The sequence below is a fragment of the Zalophus californianus genome, chromosome 14 (assembly GCF_009762305.2).
Source record: "Zalophus californianus isolate mZalCal1 chromosome 14, mZalCal1.pri.v2, whole genome shotgun sequence".
NCBI lineage: Eukaryota > Metazoa > Chordata > Mammalia > Carnivora > Otariidae > Zalophus > Zalophus californianus.
This window is the reverse complement of record NC_045608.1, coordinates 8,270,962-8,290,295: the sequence shown is the minus strand read 5'-3', so window position 1 is coordinate 8,290,295 and position 19,334 is coordinate 8,270,962. Positions and strand designations below refer to the sequence as shown.

Below are 19,334 nucleotides of genomic sequence, written 5' to 3'. Positions count from 1 at the left end.
AAACAGACAATACCTGCAAAGATGTTTAAGGGTAGAATAGACTGTGCCATAAAAATGATATTAAAAAGGACAGTGTTCAGTCTTGAAGGAAATCCTGTCACATGCCATAGTGTGGGTGAACCCTGAGGACGTCGTGATCAGTGAAATAAACCAGTCACAAAAAGATAAATACTCTAGGATTCCACTTATGTGGGGAACCTAGAGTACTTGAACTCACAGACCTAAGGTGGAATGGTGGTTGCCATGGGGAAGGGGAATGGAGAGTTGTTTAATGGATACAGAGTTTCAGTTTTGCAACATGAACACATTATGGAGGTCTACTGTACACCAGTGTGAATATACTTAACACTATTGAACATTTAAAGATGGTTAATATGGTAAATTTTAGGTTATGTGTTTTTTACCACAATTAAAAAAAATTTTTTTAAGACAGTGTAGAGTTAAAAGCCTTAATAAAAATTTCATTTTTATTCTGTTGTTCAGGAATGACTGACAAGGAAAGAATTTTCGAATTTGATAAAGGAACTTGCTGGCTGTGTTTATATTCACTTTTTACTCCTGCTGGAGTAATGAAAACAGATCACTTGGTTTAATTTTGTGATTATTTTTATTTCCTTGTTCCTGCCTGATTATGCAATGCTTTTGGTTACAAATAGAAAAAAAAAAGGAAAGTTTATGTGCTAGTCTTTTATTTTTATGGCATTTCATTAAAGAGGACTGGACTGAAAAATATTTCTATTTATATCAAGTTTTTACAAAAACTTATTTCTAAATAAATTGGAATTTTAGGGCCTGGGCCATTAGTTATCTTCCCTAAGGTCTATGAGCTGATGCTATTTTATATTTCCAAGTTTATTCTTATTTTAACTGGTTTTACAACACACTAGCTTCCTCTTTCAACAAACTTAAAAGGTCATAGAATCTATCTTGAGTAAATCACAAAATCTTTCATAGAATTTTTAAAATTTCTTTACATTAACTCTGAAATGTAATCATTGCTTGGAACGGCCTCTGACAATTTGATACAAGATAAGCCATAAAGGACAGGCGTTCATTTACAATCATGTACAATAGGTCAAGTCTGAGAATAGCTACCAACTATTCTAAACCTGTACCATATGCCTTCCTGAGTTATCATCTCTGCTTTTAAACAATCATCATACGGATGCAATTCTAAGCATGTTAAATATTCTATAACTTTACCCAAAGCCTGATGGGAGTTCTAGTGTTAGATTTACATCAGATACCCTTAAATACTGAGAATGAGGCAGTGGTTAAGATGGCAAAGTCTCCAGGTCCTACTGGCAATTATTTCTAATTATAAAGCGGCACATTGTATTTACTTTGTTCTCTGTCTGGTTAACCAAGAGGATGATACTTGGGCAGTTGCTACAGTAGGGCCTCCTTGAGGACGGTCTGAATGGCAACTGTATTTGGCTCTGTAAAAATAAAGAGGAGACAGTCAGCTTGGAGGGGACTGCTAGTCTGACCCACCACCTTCATACATTACCTTATTTTATCCTTTTGATAATTCTTTGAAGCTGTCAGAGAAAGAAACTGAGGCCCAAAGCAATTAAGTGATTTATTCAAGGTCACAGTCTTTCACTTCTATTCATTCATTCTTTACTGATCAAAGTTGCCTGTGTGCCTAACTAGGCACAGGGAATATAACTGTGAACAGAAACCCATCCTGCATTCCATGCTCTTCCAGTCCAAAGAAGAATCAGGTAAGGAAACATACGATTACCATACAGGACTTGTGTCTCTGAATGGCTGACCTCGTATGCTAATCATTTTACTGTTCCCCAGGTGTCCAGCACTCGTTCTACATGTTCCTGTCTTGACTCACTAATCTCATCTCGCCTTGTGTGTGTGAGTGAGAATAATGATTATACATGTGGGCACATACATAAACATGCATTACAAAATGTGTTTGTTTTTTAAGGTACAGGATTCCTCTATCTTCCATGCCATTAAAAGATCGTAGAGCTCCATCTCCTTTACTAAAAGACCTCCTGGCTCCCAGGAAATCTCATCCAGTTTGAGCCCTGGTAGTGGCAGTATAGTGTCAAGGAAAGAATGCTAATGATTTTTCCACTAGCTGATCCCAAAAGCTTGGCACAGGGGAGCTCAGTCTACTGAATATTTATATAGCACCTTGATTAAAAGAGCTCAAAGCAATATTCTAAGTAGCTGAATTAAAATCTCTTTTTGTAAACTGAGTATTTTAAATATAAAAATAAGTTCCCCTATCAATCCTCATTTGCTAAAAATAAAATAAAATAAAAATCACAAGATAAATTTCATAGAAAGAAGACTAGAAGTAAAATTTTAAGTGGTGATAATCTCTGGGTGGTGGGATTATACATGATTTTAATTATTCAAAATTCTACAATTAACATTATGGACTTTTCAGTTAGAGAAAATATCACATAATCAATTAAAAGTAAGCCATAAAAAACTAACTGCACTCATAATTTTTTCACTCATAATTTTAAAAATACAAATTAAAATAATTCTTTAGACCTATCATACTGACTAGTATAGTCACTTAGCTTAGGCAAGGGAACGGCAAACTACACTCTGTCATACACAACCTAAGGGATTACAAATTATCACCAGCTTTTTGGAGAGTAATTTGGCAATATCTATGAAAAATTTAAATGCACATACCTCTGAAGACAATAACGCTACTTCTCAGGTTTTTTTTTTTCTTCCTGACAGATATACTTGCATAAGAGTGCAAAGACTATTCAGTGCAAAAAGCAAGTTGCAGAACAGTGAATATGACTATAACCCCCTTTGTGTACAATGAAAACGTCTGGAAGAGTATTCCAAAATTTAGCTTTGGAAATGCCTCAGAGAAGTGAGAAGACTGACGTTGCTGAGGGCTTTTTATTTTTTTAAACTAATACTGTTTGACATTATTTGACTTGTTACATTGAGCTATATTTTTATTTTTAGCAGTTTTATTGGGGGCATAGTTCACATACCACACAATTCACCAATTTAAAGTGGTTTTTAGTGTATTCACACATTCAATGTTTCTTAATATATTCACAGAGCTGTACCATCATCAGAGTTGTATAATCATCAGTGTACACAGATGATTAATTATGTTGTTCACCTGAAACTCATATAATGTTATATACCAAATATGCCTCAAAAAAAAAAAAAAGAAATCGGAAGATGCTCCAAAAGTGAACTTATTAAGTGGCAAGAGAATATGTGAGATACAATCAGAGAAAGTGTAAATAGTAATGGAATGAATGATACACATAAACAAGAAGAAAAAAAATATGAGAACAAAAAAAGTTGGAGAGTGTCAGGGACAGAAAAAAAGACAGATGCTAAAATGAGTTTGAACCAGGAACATATTAGATCTGCCTTCGTGAAATAAACATATCTGGATTTTGTAACAAAAAGATCAAGGTAAGATATTTGGGCATGATAAGGAAATAAAGAAACTCTTGATTTGATGGTACTGCAAATATTTGGATAAACCAGATTCTATATAAATCTGCAGACATCTGGATATGAATTCCATCTATGGAAGACACAAATAAAAAAGAGTTTAGAAAAATACATTCACTTTGTAGTTGCTAGAAATCTCTCCTGTGTTAGGAAGGCTGACAGCAAGATACTAATTCCCAAGCAATAAATACTTAACTGAACATCAATAATGCTCTGATTTGGTTAAGAGTATCTGAGAATACAAGCAGAGCTGGATAGAGAGAAAAGGGCTCCTAAAACGTCCTGACAAACTTAATCAGCACAATCCATGCAGGAATATTCTTTTTGGCTCAAAGCTTTATATATGTTTTTAGAAGAAGGATGAAAAACATACATTTGAAAGATAATGTTTTATAAAAGCATTCCACAAAACTCACATTTAATCCCTGTATTACTTAAAATAAAACTACCATTCCTTTGAGACTTTTCCCTCATTAAAATCTTCTTTGAGCACTACAGATCTTGGGAACATTTTGTAGGTATCATCTTATTTTCCTTTTTTGTATCTTTAAAAAGCACAGTTCAAAAGTTGTGCAGTTGGAGGAGTCTCTGGCACCAGTAAAAGCAAACTTTATGCTTAGCCCACAAAATCTATTAGTTTGGGTACTGTTAACTCTTATTTAATTAGGGCTGTGCGGTGACTACAGCAATTACTCTAGCTCAACATCAACAAAATAATGGAAATGTACACAAGATAGGTACACCATGGAAAGTCTGTTCTTATAAAGGAGTAAATGTCAGATTAAAAATAAAAGTCACCAGTTTTTGAATTAGGAAAGTGCAAAGAAAGGCTGGGGCAATAATTGATAACAATTAAAAATTTAAGATCAGACTGTTATCTGAGGGGATGGATCATCATTAAAAGTACCTTAAGTGGTGATAGTTTTAAAAATCTGTTGACTATTCAAAATCACTCACCTTGTAGCTAACAGTTGATGTAATTGATTTGATTCCAAATCAAGCAACAAGGAATCCTTGAGAATAAGCTATCCTTTGAAGTATTATAATATGGTGTTTTTCTGTGTCTGCATGTGCATGTGTGTATGCACGTGTCTGACACATTTTACTGGGAATTAATGTACTGCATATGCTGGAGACTGTTGCTACCAACGTAATCATCTCTATAAATGCTCTGATTCACTACAACATCTTTGGAAACCATAGGAAAATAGAAAATGTTACTGTCTCTGGTGACATGCCGTGCACAACAATGACCAGACTCTAAATTCTTAGTTACTTATTTGCTTAAAAGTAAAATTGCTTTATCAAACAGGTTACCTAAGTCTTGTCCTGTGACTGTGACAACAAATTAAAAATGGAACTGTTTAAACCTCCAAAATATGCATAATGGTAACTGAAAGAACGTCACTTTAATGACAGCTAAAACCATCCATCTCCGTGGGCTAAATGTAGATACAACTGGAAGCTAACCTTGGCTTTCAGGCTTGAGGTTAGACTAGCAGGACTTGTATTGCCATCTGGACAGGTGGCAATAACCTTAGCCGGGGATGTCAGAGCCTCCCCAGTCTTCTTTTAGATCTTACATCAAGCTACAATGAACCCTGGCCTCGGAACAAATTTTGAATGCCAGAAAGCAAAGGTGAAGGGTTAACTGCTCATTATTTTTTATTTCTCAGATGTTGAAATATTTTAAAAAGCAAGGACAGCTCAATTTAGGTTACAAAAAGGCGCTCTGATGAAAAGCAAATGTGTTCCTAAATGTATTTTGAAATAGATGGTTAGAAAGCTAACATAGAGTTTGTGGTCTAAATATATCATTCTTTTAGAGGCAGAACATATTGCTGGGGGGAAAAAATCCTCCATCATAGGACTTATGGGATATAGTAACTAAAATGTTTTTCCATCCTTTGAATTTTCAATGTTGGGAAATATTATTCAGTAGACCCAGAGAGAAGTCCTAAATTGGAAAAGCAGCTGCATCCAAGGTCATCTCTCTTGTTTCCAAATATATCTTGAAACAAATGCAAGAAGGGCACTTTGCTGAGTGTTATCTGGACATATATAGTTTCAATCAAATTCTTCAAGAAGTGTCAGAATAAAAGTTGAACATTTGTTTGACACTGCCAAGTCACTAGCAAGTGGGTCTCTTCAAGCGTGGAGGCTCTCCTTGGTGACTTGGCAATTAACCACAACAAAAAGGAGTTCTTTTTCCTACTCTCAAGAAAAAGAAATCAAGCACAGTTAAACACCAGTTCTGAATTTTCTCTCACATTTTTTAATATATAGAAAATCATATAAACTTATAAAAATGTCTCTCAACAGAAGTATAACTCTTAAATATTACTGTTTCTAAGCTCAATTCCTTGGAATTATCAAATCTTTTTCACACATCTGAAAATGTTACATGGAACGAAAAAGTAGTGATAGAGATGACACAGAGTTGTAACCTGAATCAAATAATAAGATGCTGAATCTTTGAGTTAGTGTAAAAAATTATCCCCCTATATGCAAAGAAATAAAAAAACTGGCTAATTGCCTCTCCTCTGTCATGAAAAAAACAAACTTAGTATTATGTTTGTAGTCTCCTGTGGCAGTGATCATCTTCCATTCTCTACAATGTAGTGAGTCTCTCATTTCCTCAAGTGTCCAAGGAGCAGCAGGGATATTAACAACTCCCGATTATCATACACCAAATGGACATGACTTGCAATTGCACCACCTCAAAACCTTCAGCAATTTGGTTTCTATCTCCAAATTATTCCTGATTTCCTCCAGTCTTGCCTGGCTAGTACTTACTTGAGGGCATTCCTTTCTCAGGGCTCCCTCTTCCCCACGGAGTTCTTGCTTTCTCCCTGAGCCACATTCTGACCTTTGTGTGCAGAAGGGTTTTAACTTGTACCTGCATCTCCAGCCTGCCCAAATTGTTCCAGCCCAAAGTGTTTTTTCCTTTTGCCCTTAGATGTTAACTCTTTTTTAAAAAAAAATATTTTATTTATTTATTTGACACAGGGAGAGATAACAAGAGCAGGAACACAAGCAGAGGGAGTGGGAGAGGGAGAAGCAGGCCCCCCGCCGAGCAGGGAGCCCGATGTGGAGCTGGATCCCAGGACCCCGGGATCATGACCTGAGCCGAAGGCTGATGCTTAACGACTGAGCCACCCAGGGGCCCCTAGATCTGTTAACTCTTGATCCCATTCCAAAAAGCCGCATTGAAACTTTTAGAGACCCTAAACCCTGAGGAGAGTGCAAGGAAATCCAATAGTTCTGATTTTTCTTCTTTCCTTATTATTTTTTAAAGAGTGAGCAAGAGGGCACAAGAGGGGGAGTGCCGGAAGGCGAGAGAGAAGCAGGCTCCCCACTGAGCAGGGAGCCTGCTGTAGGGCTCAATCCCTGAGCTGAAGGTAGATGCTTAACCAACTGAGCCACCCAGGCACCCCTAATTCTAATTTTTCTAACGAAAACTTCTTTGATCTCTGAAATATTAAACACTTGCAGAAAATTCAGACTGTATCTATTTGCCTACTGGATAATCCAGTGCTGAAAACTGCTTCAATTATTGGTTACATTTCTCATCTTGGTAACTAAGACTTCAAGTTCCCTGAAGGGGGAGGCCATGCCTTTTCCTGCTTGATGCGTTTGATACAGAGCTAGATGTAGGAAAGGACCAATGAGTACCTGCTGGTTTCATCCCTGAGGCCCTCTCACACTCTCCCATTCACCTGTCCAAATCTTCATCTTTCCAGGCCCCAATCATTACTCCTTCTTGGACAAGACTTCCTGGACTCCACTTTGACCTTTTAGTCTTCTCTAGATCTCTGTTGTGATTGAATTTTGATAGCACCACAAAATTTAGCACTTGATTATTAGGTTTTGATATGTTTGCTACTGTTCAATTTATTGTTAGTCCTGTTAATGACGGGGCCATGTTTTATACACTTACTGTACCTTTTCATAGAGTTTAGCTGAGTGCCTAGCACATCAAATTACAGAGCACAAGATTTGGCACATGATAGGAGCTCCTTCCTCTCCCTCATGTATCTGGGTAACTTTCTGAGCCATTCTAGACTTCTTGTCATTTCCTGAGCATGCTGTGTTCTTAAATGCCTTTATGTCTTCCTCCTTTCCCACGGCTATCAAAATCTTAACTCCTTCTTACAAACCCAGCTCAAGTCCTACCTCTTCCATTAGTCTTTTCAGTCCCCCATGTCAGAATTAATTGCTTCTTCCTCTGAGCTCCTAGTTCTTTTTATACATAAAAGAACTTTAATTTTTGCTACGTAATATTAGAGTCTTCTAGTCTATGAGCTCTTTGAAAACAAAAACCAGGTCACATTCACTGTATATTTTAGCACTTAGCACAATGTCAGGCACACAGAAGATATTCAATAAATATTTGCAAATAAATAAATGATGAATTTACAATTTCATTCTCCAATTAATCAAATAATATCTTGCTAACTTATTTCATTTAGCCTTGGCATTTTCAAAGAGGAAGGCAAGAAATGTCTATAAAACAATTCAATGGATTCTGGATTTGACCAAATTAAATAAACTTAGTGGTTTTGCTTAATATTGTACTGTATTTCAAATTTTAAGTACTGCATGGTATTTCAATTTTTAAGTTCCACTGCAGCATGTAAAATAAAAAATTGGAATCTATCTACATGTCCAGCAACAAAAGACATATATGATTTTAACACTTTTACAGAGAAAGATTTAAATTATAACCTATAAAGCTTGCATTTGTTCTGTGTCTAAAACTATTACTTCTTTCTTTCATGTATTTACTTGATATTCATTTTTAGCATAATCCCCATATCTAGATGGTAGAGTTCATTTTTACTCATTTACTAAAGTTTTTTTCCCCCTTGGGTACAGTGAGTGAACACATTTTTAAAAAAGAACTATAATTTCACACATATTATAGTTCATTAAATGGATATCAGCCTGTCTGCATATATACAACCAGTATATACATGGGTCACACTGTAGTTCATACAGCACAGGAGTGAAGAGTCCTGGCTTTGGGCACTGGCTCTGCCCACAGTTATTAGCTGTGTAATACCGTGGAAACCTATCTGTGCCTGTTTCCTCATCTATTAAGTGGGGATAACAGTATTTACCTCCTGGGGTTATTGTGAGAGGTATATTAGTTCAGACACATGAAGTACCTAGGACAGTATCTGGTCCATACTAAGTGCTCAATAATGATTATGATTACAAAGCTTCAGGGAGTAAAACTGGTTCAGTCTTGCTTTGCCTAACTGCTGTTTCTAAAAAAAATGCCCTCCCTCTGTAAGTCTGCTTCATTTCTAGAACCCAGAAACTAATCAGTGGTGCTCTTTAACAATGAAACAAGCTCCCTCGTGAGCCGCATTGCGGTTACTCCACGGAGGCTGGGAAGTGATTTGCTCCAAGCGCTGATTTCTGCACTGTTGAGAGGCTGAAACAGAGCTCTCAAAGGTCCCAATTTAATAACTGATCACCCGAATCATTCTGAGGTTCCTTTCCAGCTCCAAAATGCGATGGCTATTTACCCAGTTACCGCGTGCAGGGCAAAGCAGCAGCCCTGCCAGGACCCTGCTGGGACACTCTCGACGGAGGTGGAAATGAATACTTCCACTGAAAAACAGAAATCTTTAATTTCCTCCTGTGTTCTGTCTGAATAGTGAACTTCCATAGCAGTAAACCGAGTTTGGTGACTCAAGGCTCTCGGCAATTCAAGAGGAAATTGTGAACTATCCGCCGAGAAAGTACTTCCAGTTTGCCAAAAGAGGGAGCCTGGGAGCAGAAAGCATATGTTCGTCCAAGTCTTTTAAAAAAACACTTGTTTGGATTCTGTGTTTTAGTTTTTGATTTCTTTTGCAAGGATGGGATGGGACTGAATGACTGTTACAGCCAACTTTTTCTTTTTTATATTGTCTTAAGACGGGAGACTCAAAGATTGAAAGTATACAGATAACCGAATGATCTCTATCTTTCCTGGACAAAATGCTTACCTCATGCCTGGCTGCCATACGCTAAATGGCTCTAATTAAACTGTTTTCATTAAAAGGAAAGGGAGGAGGAGCTAAGCCAGTAGCTCCTTCTGGGTAGAGAAATAATTACATATTTAATAAAAGTGCAACTTTATTTTTTTTTAAAGATTTTATTTATTTATTTGAGAGAGAGAATGAGAGAGAGAGAGCACATGAGAGGAGGGAGGGTCCGAGGGAGAAGCAGACTCCCTGCTGAGCAGGGAGCCCGATGCAGGACTTGATCCTGGAACTCCAGGATCATGACCTGAGCCGAAGGCGATCGCTTAACCAACTGAGCCACCCAGGCGCCCATAAAAGTGCAACTTTAAGAAAAGAATCTTCTGGCTGCCACAGATTGTTTAAAAAAGGATTCGTTGCATGCACAATTTAGATCTTACTTTCACTACAACAATGGTTGAATATATTGAAATAACCAGGTTTAATGGAAGTTAATCGTCAGGCTGCTTACTTACCCACTCCCTAGGGCTAAGCACTCCTTCCTGCCAAACAAGAGGAATGATGTAAGCGCCTAGAACCATTTGTAGAAACAAGCCTTTGATTCATGCTCATTAGTCACTAATGTAGGGTAAATGCCTGTGTATGACAAGGAGGTTTCTGTAAGATACACATCTCCATAGGAAATCATTTTTCAATACAAACTGGATTTTGCCGTTGTAAAGGCAGCTTTGGCAAGTTACCCATTTGTGCATATTTTCAAATTCAATTCAGAAGAATTCAGCAAATTTATACATTTTTAGTTGAGCAACATATTCAGTCTCTTCTTTTTACTCCAATTACCAAAACGTGCTCTGTATCATCTTAGCCTAAAAAGTTAAGAAATAATCATACTTGGAAAATGCACAGAGCTTAAAATTTTCCAGAAAATTTATATATGTTATACTAATAAGGCAGAATGATACATTTGGATTTGACAGTTTAATGAAATGGTTTCTTTTACTATTGCTGCCTATTGAACTAAAGCAAAATGACAGAAAGTATTAATCTAAAGAAGAAAGTTAAGTGTTCTGTAATCTCCTGAGATCTGGTTTGATTTCCACAAGCCTTTGAATAATGTTCTAAGACCCTTCTGGTACACTCTCTGGACCGGAAAAATACATGATCTTGGATTTAGATGTTAACAGACTTATAACAGAAAGGACATTATCCTATTATAAGATTGTTCTTAAAGGACAACCTTTAGAGTTGGATTATTTCCTGAACTAATATAGAAAGCAAGATAAGCAGTAGCCTTTTGAAATTTACAGTTTATACAGTCAGTCCCATGCAACAGTTGGCAACACCGAGTCCTAGGAGGAGCAAATCCATGAACGCAAAAGCAGATTTCACAGGCTACATTTTTCTTCTTTATTTGGGCCATCATGTGGAAGACAGATTATTTTCCAAAATGATTAAGTACTCTCATCAATTAGCCAGCTAGAGTGTCAATCGTGAAGGAAAAATGTAATAAGCTCTCCTATAAGTGTCAGGTGTCAAAACCGTCAGAGTTAGTCAAAGCTTTTTAATGTTCCAATCAAATCACAAAATGAGTGGAAAGTCACTGTATAAAACCCATTAAGATGCATTACTAAATGTCCAATGTTACTTTAATAAAAACTATAAATAACTTTGTACTTTTAGGGTTTTTTTTTTCAATTTGCTTTTCTTGAAGTAATAATGATGTTCTGCTTCAGTTAATAAAGTAATTCTGGAGCTGCCTAGTGTTTAATCCACATATTCCTTCTGTGTGGAATAAAGATGGCAAGCAATAATCAAATCAGAATTATAAGCATTCCTTGGAGTATCTGTCGTTAACAATTTTTAAAATTAAGAGAAGAGCACCAAGGATAGTGAAGGCTAAAAAAATTAATCGCCAAGCTTAATAATCTTACAAGCTGACTTTCCTTAGGGGAATAAAATGCTGTTTCGTTTCTGTGATGGACATCTAGTCTTTCTCAAATATTTGCAAAGGAATTCATACTCTGGCTAAAGGAACATCACTTGCCACTGGCTTAAAAATAACAAGCCAGTAGCCAACACTGAACAAATACATCTACCTCAATGTTCAAAAACTGATTTATTGAATTAAGAAAGGTTTGTTTCCACACCGAAACACAGCCTTTCCTTGTTTAGTATCTGGTGGATCTAGCTGTTGATCTAAAGGCACAAATGAGAATTCTGGTAGCTGATACTTTCCCAAATAAGAGGCTAAAGTAAGCTAAGGACCAGATTGAAACCACATAATAATATTAAAATGCTTCTTTTTTTCCTTGAAATTTATTAAAAGAAGTTTCTTTCCATACCTTCTTGGTAAGTTCTTTCTTGCTCTGATGGATCCCATCTTTTCTTGCAATAGCTCCTAGAGTCACCAAGGTTGGTAAGTTTATCTGATTACCAAGGAAAAAGCTTTCAAACAAAAAGTAAGAGTAGAACACACTTGGAAACAAAGAGATCCAAAGCCATAATCAAGTTTGCATGTTTTGTACAGGGTAGAAATAACTTTCTTCGTTGAAATGTTCTTTGCCGCTCACTGCCATCCCCAGGATAGCTACAGAGAACTAACCCGAGATGGACATGCTAATAATTTGAAATCTGAGTTTTCAAATCTAAAGGGAAGACATTTTTTTAAAGATTTATTTATTTATTTTAGAGAGAGAGAGAGAGAGAGAGAGAGAGAAAGCTAGAGCACAGCAGAGGGGCAGAGGGAGAGGAAGTCTCAAGAAGACTCTGCGATGAGCGTGGAGCCTGATGCGGGGCTCTATCTCAGGACCCTGAGATCATGACCTGAGCAAGAGTCAGACACTTAACCGAATGCACCACCTAGGCGCCCCTAAAGGAAGACATTTAAAAAAGTATAATGAAACTGAAATGAAGTAAAGGGTAGCATATGAATTTAGTATCTTTCTTTAAGGAAAAATCAAAGAAATCTTCAAGTACCCTGTCCAAATGAAGCAGAAATTAGAAGCACTTTGGACCCTAGAATTTCACTTGGAATCCTACTGTAGCTTTTTAGCATATGATAATTTCTATATTCTAGGACTACTTTTTTATATTTAAAATAAAAGTCCCCAAGACCTAAATACTATAATAGATTTTAGGTAAAAATAAGTAATAATCCTTAAATTTAATACAATACCATAACACAAATAGTTAAAGAATAACAATTTGACACAGCTACATAATTAAAAAATAGTCATCATATGTGCACCAAGTTTTATTTGCCTTTAAATAATACAGACAGAACAAATATGTTATTTAAAATAGCAAATTTTCTTGAATTTTATAGAAGAAAGAGAAACTGAAGTGAAACTGTAGGAATTGCTGAACTTCAGATAAATGTTTCTTCAAAACAAGAGATATTAGTTCCTAAAAGATTCCTCTAAAGTTAAAAAAAGATTAGGAAGAACATTAAGCCATTGGGTTATTACATTTTTAAAAAACTACATGCTTTTTAATGGACATGTTTACATTTACAGAGAGTAAACTTAGCCGCCTGTCTCATAAAACTCCTAAGACACCACTGATCTCTAAACTAAGCAAAACAATAAAAGCCGTTTTTCATATTAAAAAACTTTAAAACCTAAATCTACCTTAACATTATCTTCCAAGGAAACTTAATAGGAATGGTTAACCTGAAAGCAAAATGTTGTACAAATCACTTTCCAGAAAAAAATACATTATGGGATTAGGCTTACATCTAGTAGTATCAACTAAAACCCCGAACTTGAACGATGGCACATGGATTCAAAGTACCAGCCGGTCCTCCCCGCCCTCCTGAATTACCTGACCCATGGGAGTTTGGCTTTGTTGTTTCAGAAAGCACTGTTTCTTACATTCCATCAACTGTTCGAAATCACGCCACATTTTTGCTTGTTTCATATTTGGACCATGACTTTCTCGTACAGCTTTTTGTTTTTCTCGGAGTTTCTACCATAAAAAAAAAAATCAAGAATGATTAAATCTCAGTTGCAGGGATTTACTTCTTTTGCTATCATCAGAGGAACATGGTCTGCTTTTTGTACATCTGATGAATAACAGTTAACGAAACCAGGTTCTTCTGAGATGTATGAAAACTAAGATGATAAAAGTTAATTAAATTGATGATAGATGTAGGAAGCTTGAAGTTAAAAAGAATAGAAAAATATAAAAGAAAGGGAGGGGAAAAAATAAAGGGAATCAGGAAAATGGAACAGGATCATGGTGTGGAAAAAAGAATGCAGATTTTGGAAGTCAGAAGACTGGTTTCAAACTTGGCTTTGTCACTAGCTGTAAGTAAGACAATTTCTCTGGACCTCACTTCTCTCAATTGTCAATTAAGGCTAATAAAAGGGGATAATTATAAAATTATCTGCCTTATGATTATTATTTTTAAAGATTTTATTTATTCGAGAGAGAGAACGTGAATGAGCGAGTGAGAGAGAGCATGAGTACGGGGGTAAGGCAGAGGGAGAAGCAGATTCCCTGCTGAGCACAGAGTCTGACTCAGGGCTTGATCCCAGGACCCCGGGATCATGACCTGAGTTGAAGGCAGTTGCTTAATCGACTGAGCCACCCAGGCATCCCGTAAGATTATTTTTTCACATGACATAATAGGTCTGGAAATACTTGATAAACTATCATATGTTATATATTATTATTATTATTAAATATTATATTCTTTCCTGAATCTGTGTGTGCTCTATGTGTGCCCAAATAAATCAAATTGTATGCATATATTCCTCAGGAAGAAGGTTTTCTGATTTTTTAAAAAGTACACTATTAAATAAGCCATATCCTTATCAGAATTGTTCTTATTTTTATTTTTATTTATTTTTAAGTAGGCTCCATGCCCAGTGTGGGGCTTGAACTCACAACCCTAAGATTCAGAGTCTCATGCTCTACCAACTAAGTCAGCCAGGTGCCCCCAGAATTGTTTTTGTGACTAATAGCCTATATGATTCCATCTGTCAAAACTGTTCTACTCATAGACTCTAAAATTATAAACAGGAATAAGAAAATGTTTCAATACATTGTAAAAGTATACTTTGGTTCTGTATTAGGGCAAATTCAGAAAGGGTGACTGAAAGGAGGCATAGCAGAAAGTCAGAGATAATGAGAGGAAGGAAGAGGGAAAGGAAGGCAGGCAGGTAGGCAGAGGGAAACAGAGATGATGACAGTACACACATCAGGAAACACAGCGTGACAGAAATGTACCCAGTGACACTGAGTGTGAGAAATCACCACGGACACAAAAATAAGCAAAGACATGGAAACAGATAACACAGAAATGTCCCATCCTTTCCTCTGTTGTGTACAGCTGATCTAATAGTTGATCTAAGGGCACAAATGAGAAGGCTCGTCATTGGTACTTGCCCAAATAAGAGGCTAAACTAAGCTGAGGATTGGATTCAAAACACTTTACTGAAGACTGCCCTCCCCAGCTATGGCTAATGAAAGCAAAATTAACAGCAAATAGCAACAGGAAACAAAGCAGAATTAAGAAAATAGAATTTAGGGGTGCCTGGGTGGCTCAGTCAGTTAAGTGTTTGCCTTCAGCTTAGGTCATGATCCCGGGGTCCTAGTGATCTGGGGTCCTAGGATCGAGCCCCCGTGTAGGGATCCTTGCTCAGTGAGGAGTCTGCTTCTATTCCTCCACCCTGCTTGTGCTTGTGCTCTCTCTCTCAAAAAAATAAAAAAAACTTAAACAAAAAGAAAATAGAATTTAAATATAACTAGCAAATTTTTGACACAATACCTGGAAAGCAAATACATCTATTTAAGTCTATGTTACAAAAAAAAAAAAAAAAGAGAGAGAGCGAGAGGCAATGCAAGAAACAGACTCTGAACTGTAGAGAACAAACTGATGGTTACCAGAAGGGAGGTGGGTGGGAGGATGGGCTGAATAGTTGATGTGATGGGGATTAAGGAGGGCCCTTGTGATGAGTACTGGGTGTTGTATGGAAGTGCTGAATCACTATATTGTCCATCTGAAACTAATATTACACTGTATGTTAACTAACTGGAATTTAAGTAAAAACTTAAATTATCTTACAACAAATATTTTTATCCTCATGAATTAAAACAAAAGTAGTAAGTCAGATCAAGAATTTTAAGAGTTCTTAGAATGATTTTAAGATTAAGGTATTACTTAACTATACATTTTCTTATATTATTGGAATAATTTCCTTGTCAAAAATCCTAACAACCTATACGTTATTTAAAGAAAATGACAGTATATGGGCACTGTGTCAGAAATATTAAATTTAATGTGCTTCATAACCATATGTGTTTGAAACCTTTAACTTTACGAATATAACTGCCAACATTCATTTTTAATGTCACTGTCACTTGATATAGCTTTATTTTGTTGATAGTTGTAATGTACGAGAATACTTGTCACAGGTTTCATTGTTCTTTAAAGGGGAGGTGATATAGTGGGGGTGAGGGGAGTTATAACTTTCAGTACAGTATTCCACAGTACTTGATAAGGCAAATTCTAGTATATGGTAGTGTGAATTGTAGCACTATAGGTTGGTTTAATTCCAGAAATCCGGTTGGCCTGAGGAAGGCTGTGGATGTCCAGTCTATGCTGGTTTGGAAGGCTTAGGCTATCATCACTTTTAAAGTTTTGGTGTTTTCCTTAAAAATTTAGATCTACTCCATCTCACTGATATGTGGAATTTAAGAAATAAAACAGAGGATCACAGGGGAAGAGAGGAAAAAATAAAAGAAGAGGAAACCAGAGACGGAGACAAATCATAAAAGACTCTTAATCATAGGAAACAAACTGAGGGTTGCTGGAGGGGAGGGGGGTAGGGGGATGGGGTAACTGGATGATAGACATTAAGGAGGGTACGTGATGTAATGAGCACTGGGTGTTATATAAGACTGATGAATGAATCACTGACCTCCACCTTTGAAATCAATAATACATTATATGTTAATTGAATTTAAATTTAAAAAAATGAAAGAGCATTTGGAAAGAAAAAAAATTTAGATCTACTCTAGCAATGAGAGGATTAAGGAACTTTGTTTCTTAAATGATAGAGACTGACAATTGGGGGAGGAGCTCATCAATGGCTCCTTTTGCTGAAATATACTTGTCAGACTGCTGCTACCACTTTTTGCAAAGATCCTGCAATAAAACACCACACGGGAAGGGGAAAGAATAATCTTTATTCAGATCTAGCAATTACATTTGGGTCTTTGAAAGGATTCAGGTTTGATAAATATTTCTCTATACAAAGCATCCATCCACATACTTTTCAAAACAAAAGAAATAGAGGAATGTTTTTCATATGAAAAAAATATATTACCTAACATATGAAATGTTTGGATGAAAGCTAGTTATTGACAATCATACTAAATCCTAAAACCTCAAAATCTCTAGTGAATGTTTACAGCTTGATTCAAATATATGCTTTCAAACATGAAATTATTTCTTTTTTTCCTTTTCAGTATGGCATGTCATCCCATAAATGGAAGAAGGTGCACAGAACTCACAATTTCTCTGATAGAATGGAGGAATCAGCTTTAAGGTTTCCTTTCATTTTTTTTTTAAGATTTCTTTCATTTGTTTATTTATTTATTTATTTATTTGACAGAGAGTGAGGGAGAGAGAGCGCAAGCCAGGGGAGGGGTGAAGGGAGGGGGAGAAGCCGACTCCCTGCTGAGCAGGGAGCCTGATGAGGGACTCGACCCCAGGACCCTGGGACATGACCTGAGCTGAAGGCAGATGCTTAACTGAGTGGTCATGAGTTTAATTATTGAAGTTGGGTGACGGTTACACATGAATTCATTACATTATTTCCTCTACTTTTTATATAGGCTTGAAATTTTCCATAATAAATGTCTTTATACGTTTTTTCGTTTTTAAGTCTTTTTCAAAAGACTTTACAAAAGCCTATTTAATAATTATGCCATTGTTGGGCACCTGGGTGGCCCAGTTGGTTAAGGGTCTGCCTTTGGCTCAGGTCATGATCCCAGGGTCCTGGGATCGAGCCCCTCAGCAGGGAGTTTGCTTCTCCCTCTCCCTCTCCCCCCTGCTCATGCTCTCTCGCTTGCTCTCTCAAATAAATAAATAAAATCTTTGAAAAAAAATAATCATGCCATTGTTTTCCACACCATTTTTTCCCTGAAGTTTAACTTTAGGATATTACTTACAGGTTTATGGGAGCTAATTCAGCACTTATGTAAAAGCATAGATACATGTATGTTTTTAATAATAATTCAAACTAGAAAATGTAAATAAAGGGGTGCTTGGATGGCACAGTCGGTTGAGCAACCGACTCTTGGTCTTGGCTCAGGCTGTGATCTCAGGGTCGTGAGACTGAGCCCCGCATCGGGCTCTGTATTCAGTGTAGAGTCTGTTTTAAGACTCTTTCTCCCTCTCCCTTTGCCCCTCCCCCCCAAGAATAAAAAAATAAATCTTTAAAAAAAAAAAGGAGGAGTACCTGGGTGGCTTAGTTGGTTGGGTGTCCAACTCTTGATTTTGGCTCAGGTCATGATCTCAGGGTCATGAGATTGAGCCCCACACTGGGCTCTGTGCTGAATGTGGAGCCTGCTTAAGATTCTCTCTCTCTCTCCTTCTCCCTCTGCCCCTCCTTCCCCACTTGCACTCTCTCTCAAAAAAAAAAATTAAAAGAAAATGTAAATAAGGACACTGGTCCTGAGTTGTTGATAAATACAGATTTAAAAAAAAGATAAAGATAGGGCGCCTGGGTGGCTCAGATGGTTAAGCGTCTGCCTTTGGCCCAGGTCATGATCCCAGGGTCCTGGGATCGAGTCCCGCATCGGGCTCCCTGCTCCTTGGGAGCCTGCTTCTCCCTCTGCTTCTCTCTCTCTCTCTCTCTCTCTCTCCCCACCTCTGTCGCTCATGAATAAATAAATAAAATCATTAAAAAAAAAAAAAGACTGCAACATCCTTTTAAAAAAAATAAATAAAAAATAAAAAAAAGATAAAGATAGAGCTGGTGTCTTTAAAATGACTGTCAAAATGTGTTGCTTTATGAAGCCAATTAAAATAATCAATAAATTGGGTCACTTAAGCCCCGATGGTCAAGGTCTTTACTATCTACCACCTCTTCTACTAGGAGTGGCTCAGAGAACTGAGAAAATAAGACTTAATCACATATTCCTGCTTTCATAAGACTGGCAGGGAGGGAGCTGAATATGACAAGGAAGGTTTTTGGATTATGTGTGTTAAATGAATCAATGTTTGTAAAGGGCATGGAACAGTGTCTGGATCATAGTAATGAGCTTTGTGTTTATTAAAAAAATAAATTTATACTTATCTCATAAAGAGATACCTGAGAATTATCTGAAAACTTGATTCATTACATGTGGCAGTTTTGTTTCTTATCCAGAACCTTCTCATAAACCCCTTGTTAAATAAAACTAGATTTTTCTCTAAAAATCCACATGCCTTCACTTTGTATACACACACACATAAATTCCTAAAGAGTCTTCATCTTTGCAAGAGTTTAAGAAAGATCCAATTTCCCTTTGAAAACTGTACTATAACCTTTAAAAAGAATGACAATGTCAAAACCATGTGCTGAAAGCCTGAATTAGATACACTTAAAAAAATAAATAATACATTCTTACCTTTCCAAGGTTTTCCTGTTCAGCAATATTTTTTGTATACTGCTCCCTAGGGGATCAACATAACGATTTAGTTTCAATTTACTTCAGTTGATTTCATCATACAACTAAATTATAAATTAACTTATCAATCTAAATATATTAGGCAATATAGATAGTTTAGAGTATTGGAATCAGAATGAAAACCATTACACTCTCTTTCCCCATCATCAGGCAGTTCCTCTGGTAAATACTGCATCAGAAATTAAGAGAATTAAAAAGTTA

At 36.5% G+C, this 19,334-nt stretch overlaps 1 protein-coding gene across 11 annotated transcripts in view; it reads right to left on the bottom strand.

The window, feature by feature from the left end:
- Positions 1 to 611: 611 nt before the first annotated feature.
- The window catches only part of IFT81 (intraflagellar transport 81), a 190,409-nt gene continuing 171,686 nt past the window's right edge, over positions 612 to 19,334 (bottom strand). For 5 of the 11 annotated variants that reach the window (XM_027576872.1, XM_027576870.1, XM_027576869.1 and 2 more), the window contains 3 exons: positions 19,074 to 19,119; positions 13,272 to 13,415; positions 615 to 1,439 (listed from right to left, as the gene is read on the bottom strand). In XM_027576872.1, the coding sequence (XP_027432673.1) occupies positions 1,299 to 1,439; positions 13,272 to 13,415; positions 19,074 to 19,119 (331 nt within the window). In that variant the 3' untranslated portion in view covers positions 615 to 1,298. Of the gene's footprint in view, positions 1,440 to 12,686; positions 12,868 to 13,271; positions 13,416 to 19,073; positions 19,120 to 19,334 lie in introns of those variants that run through there. The other 6 variants (XM_027576868.1, XM_027576867.1, XM_027576866.1 and 3 more) reach the window with 4 other exon arrangements.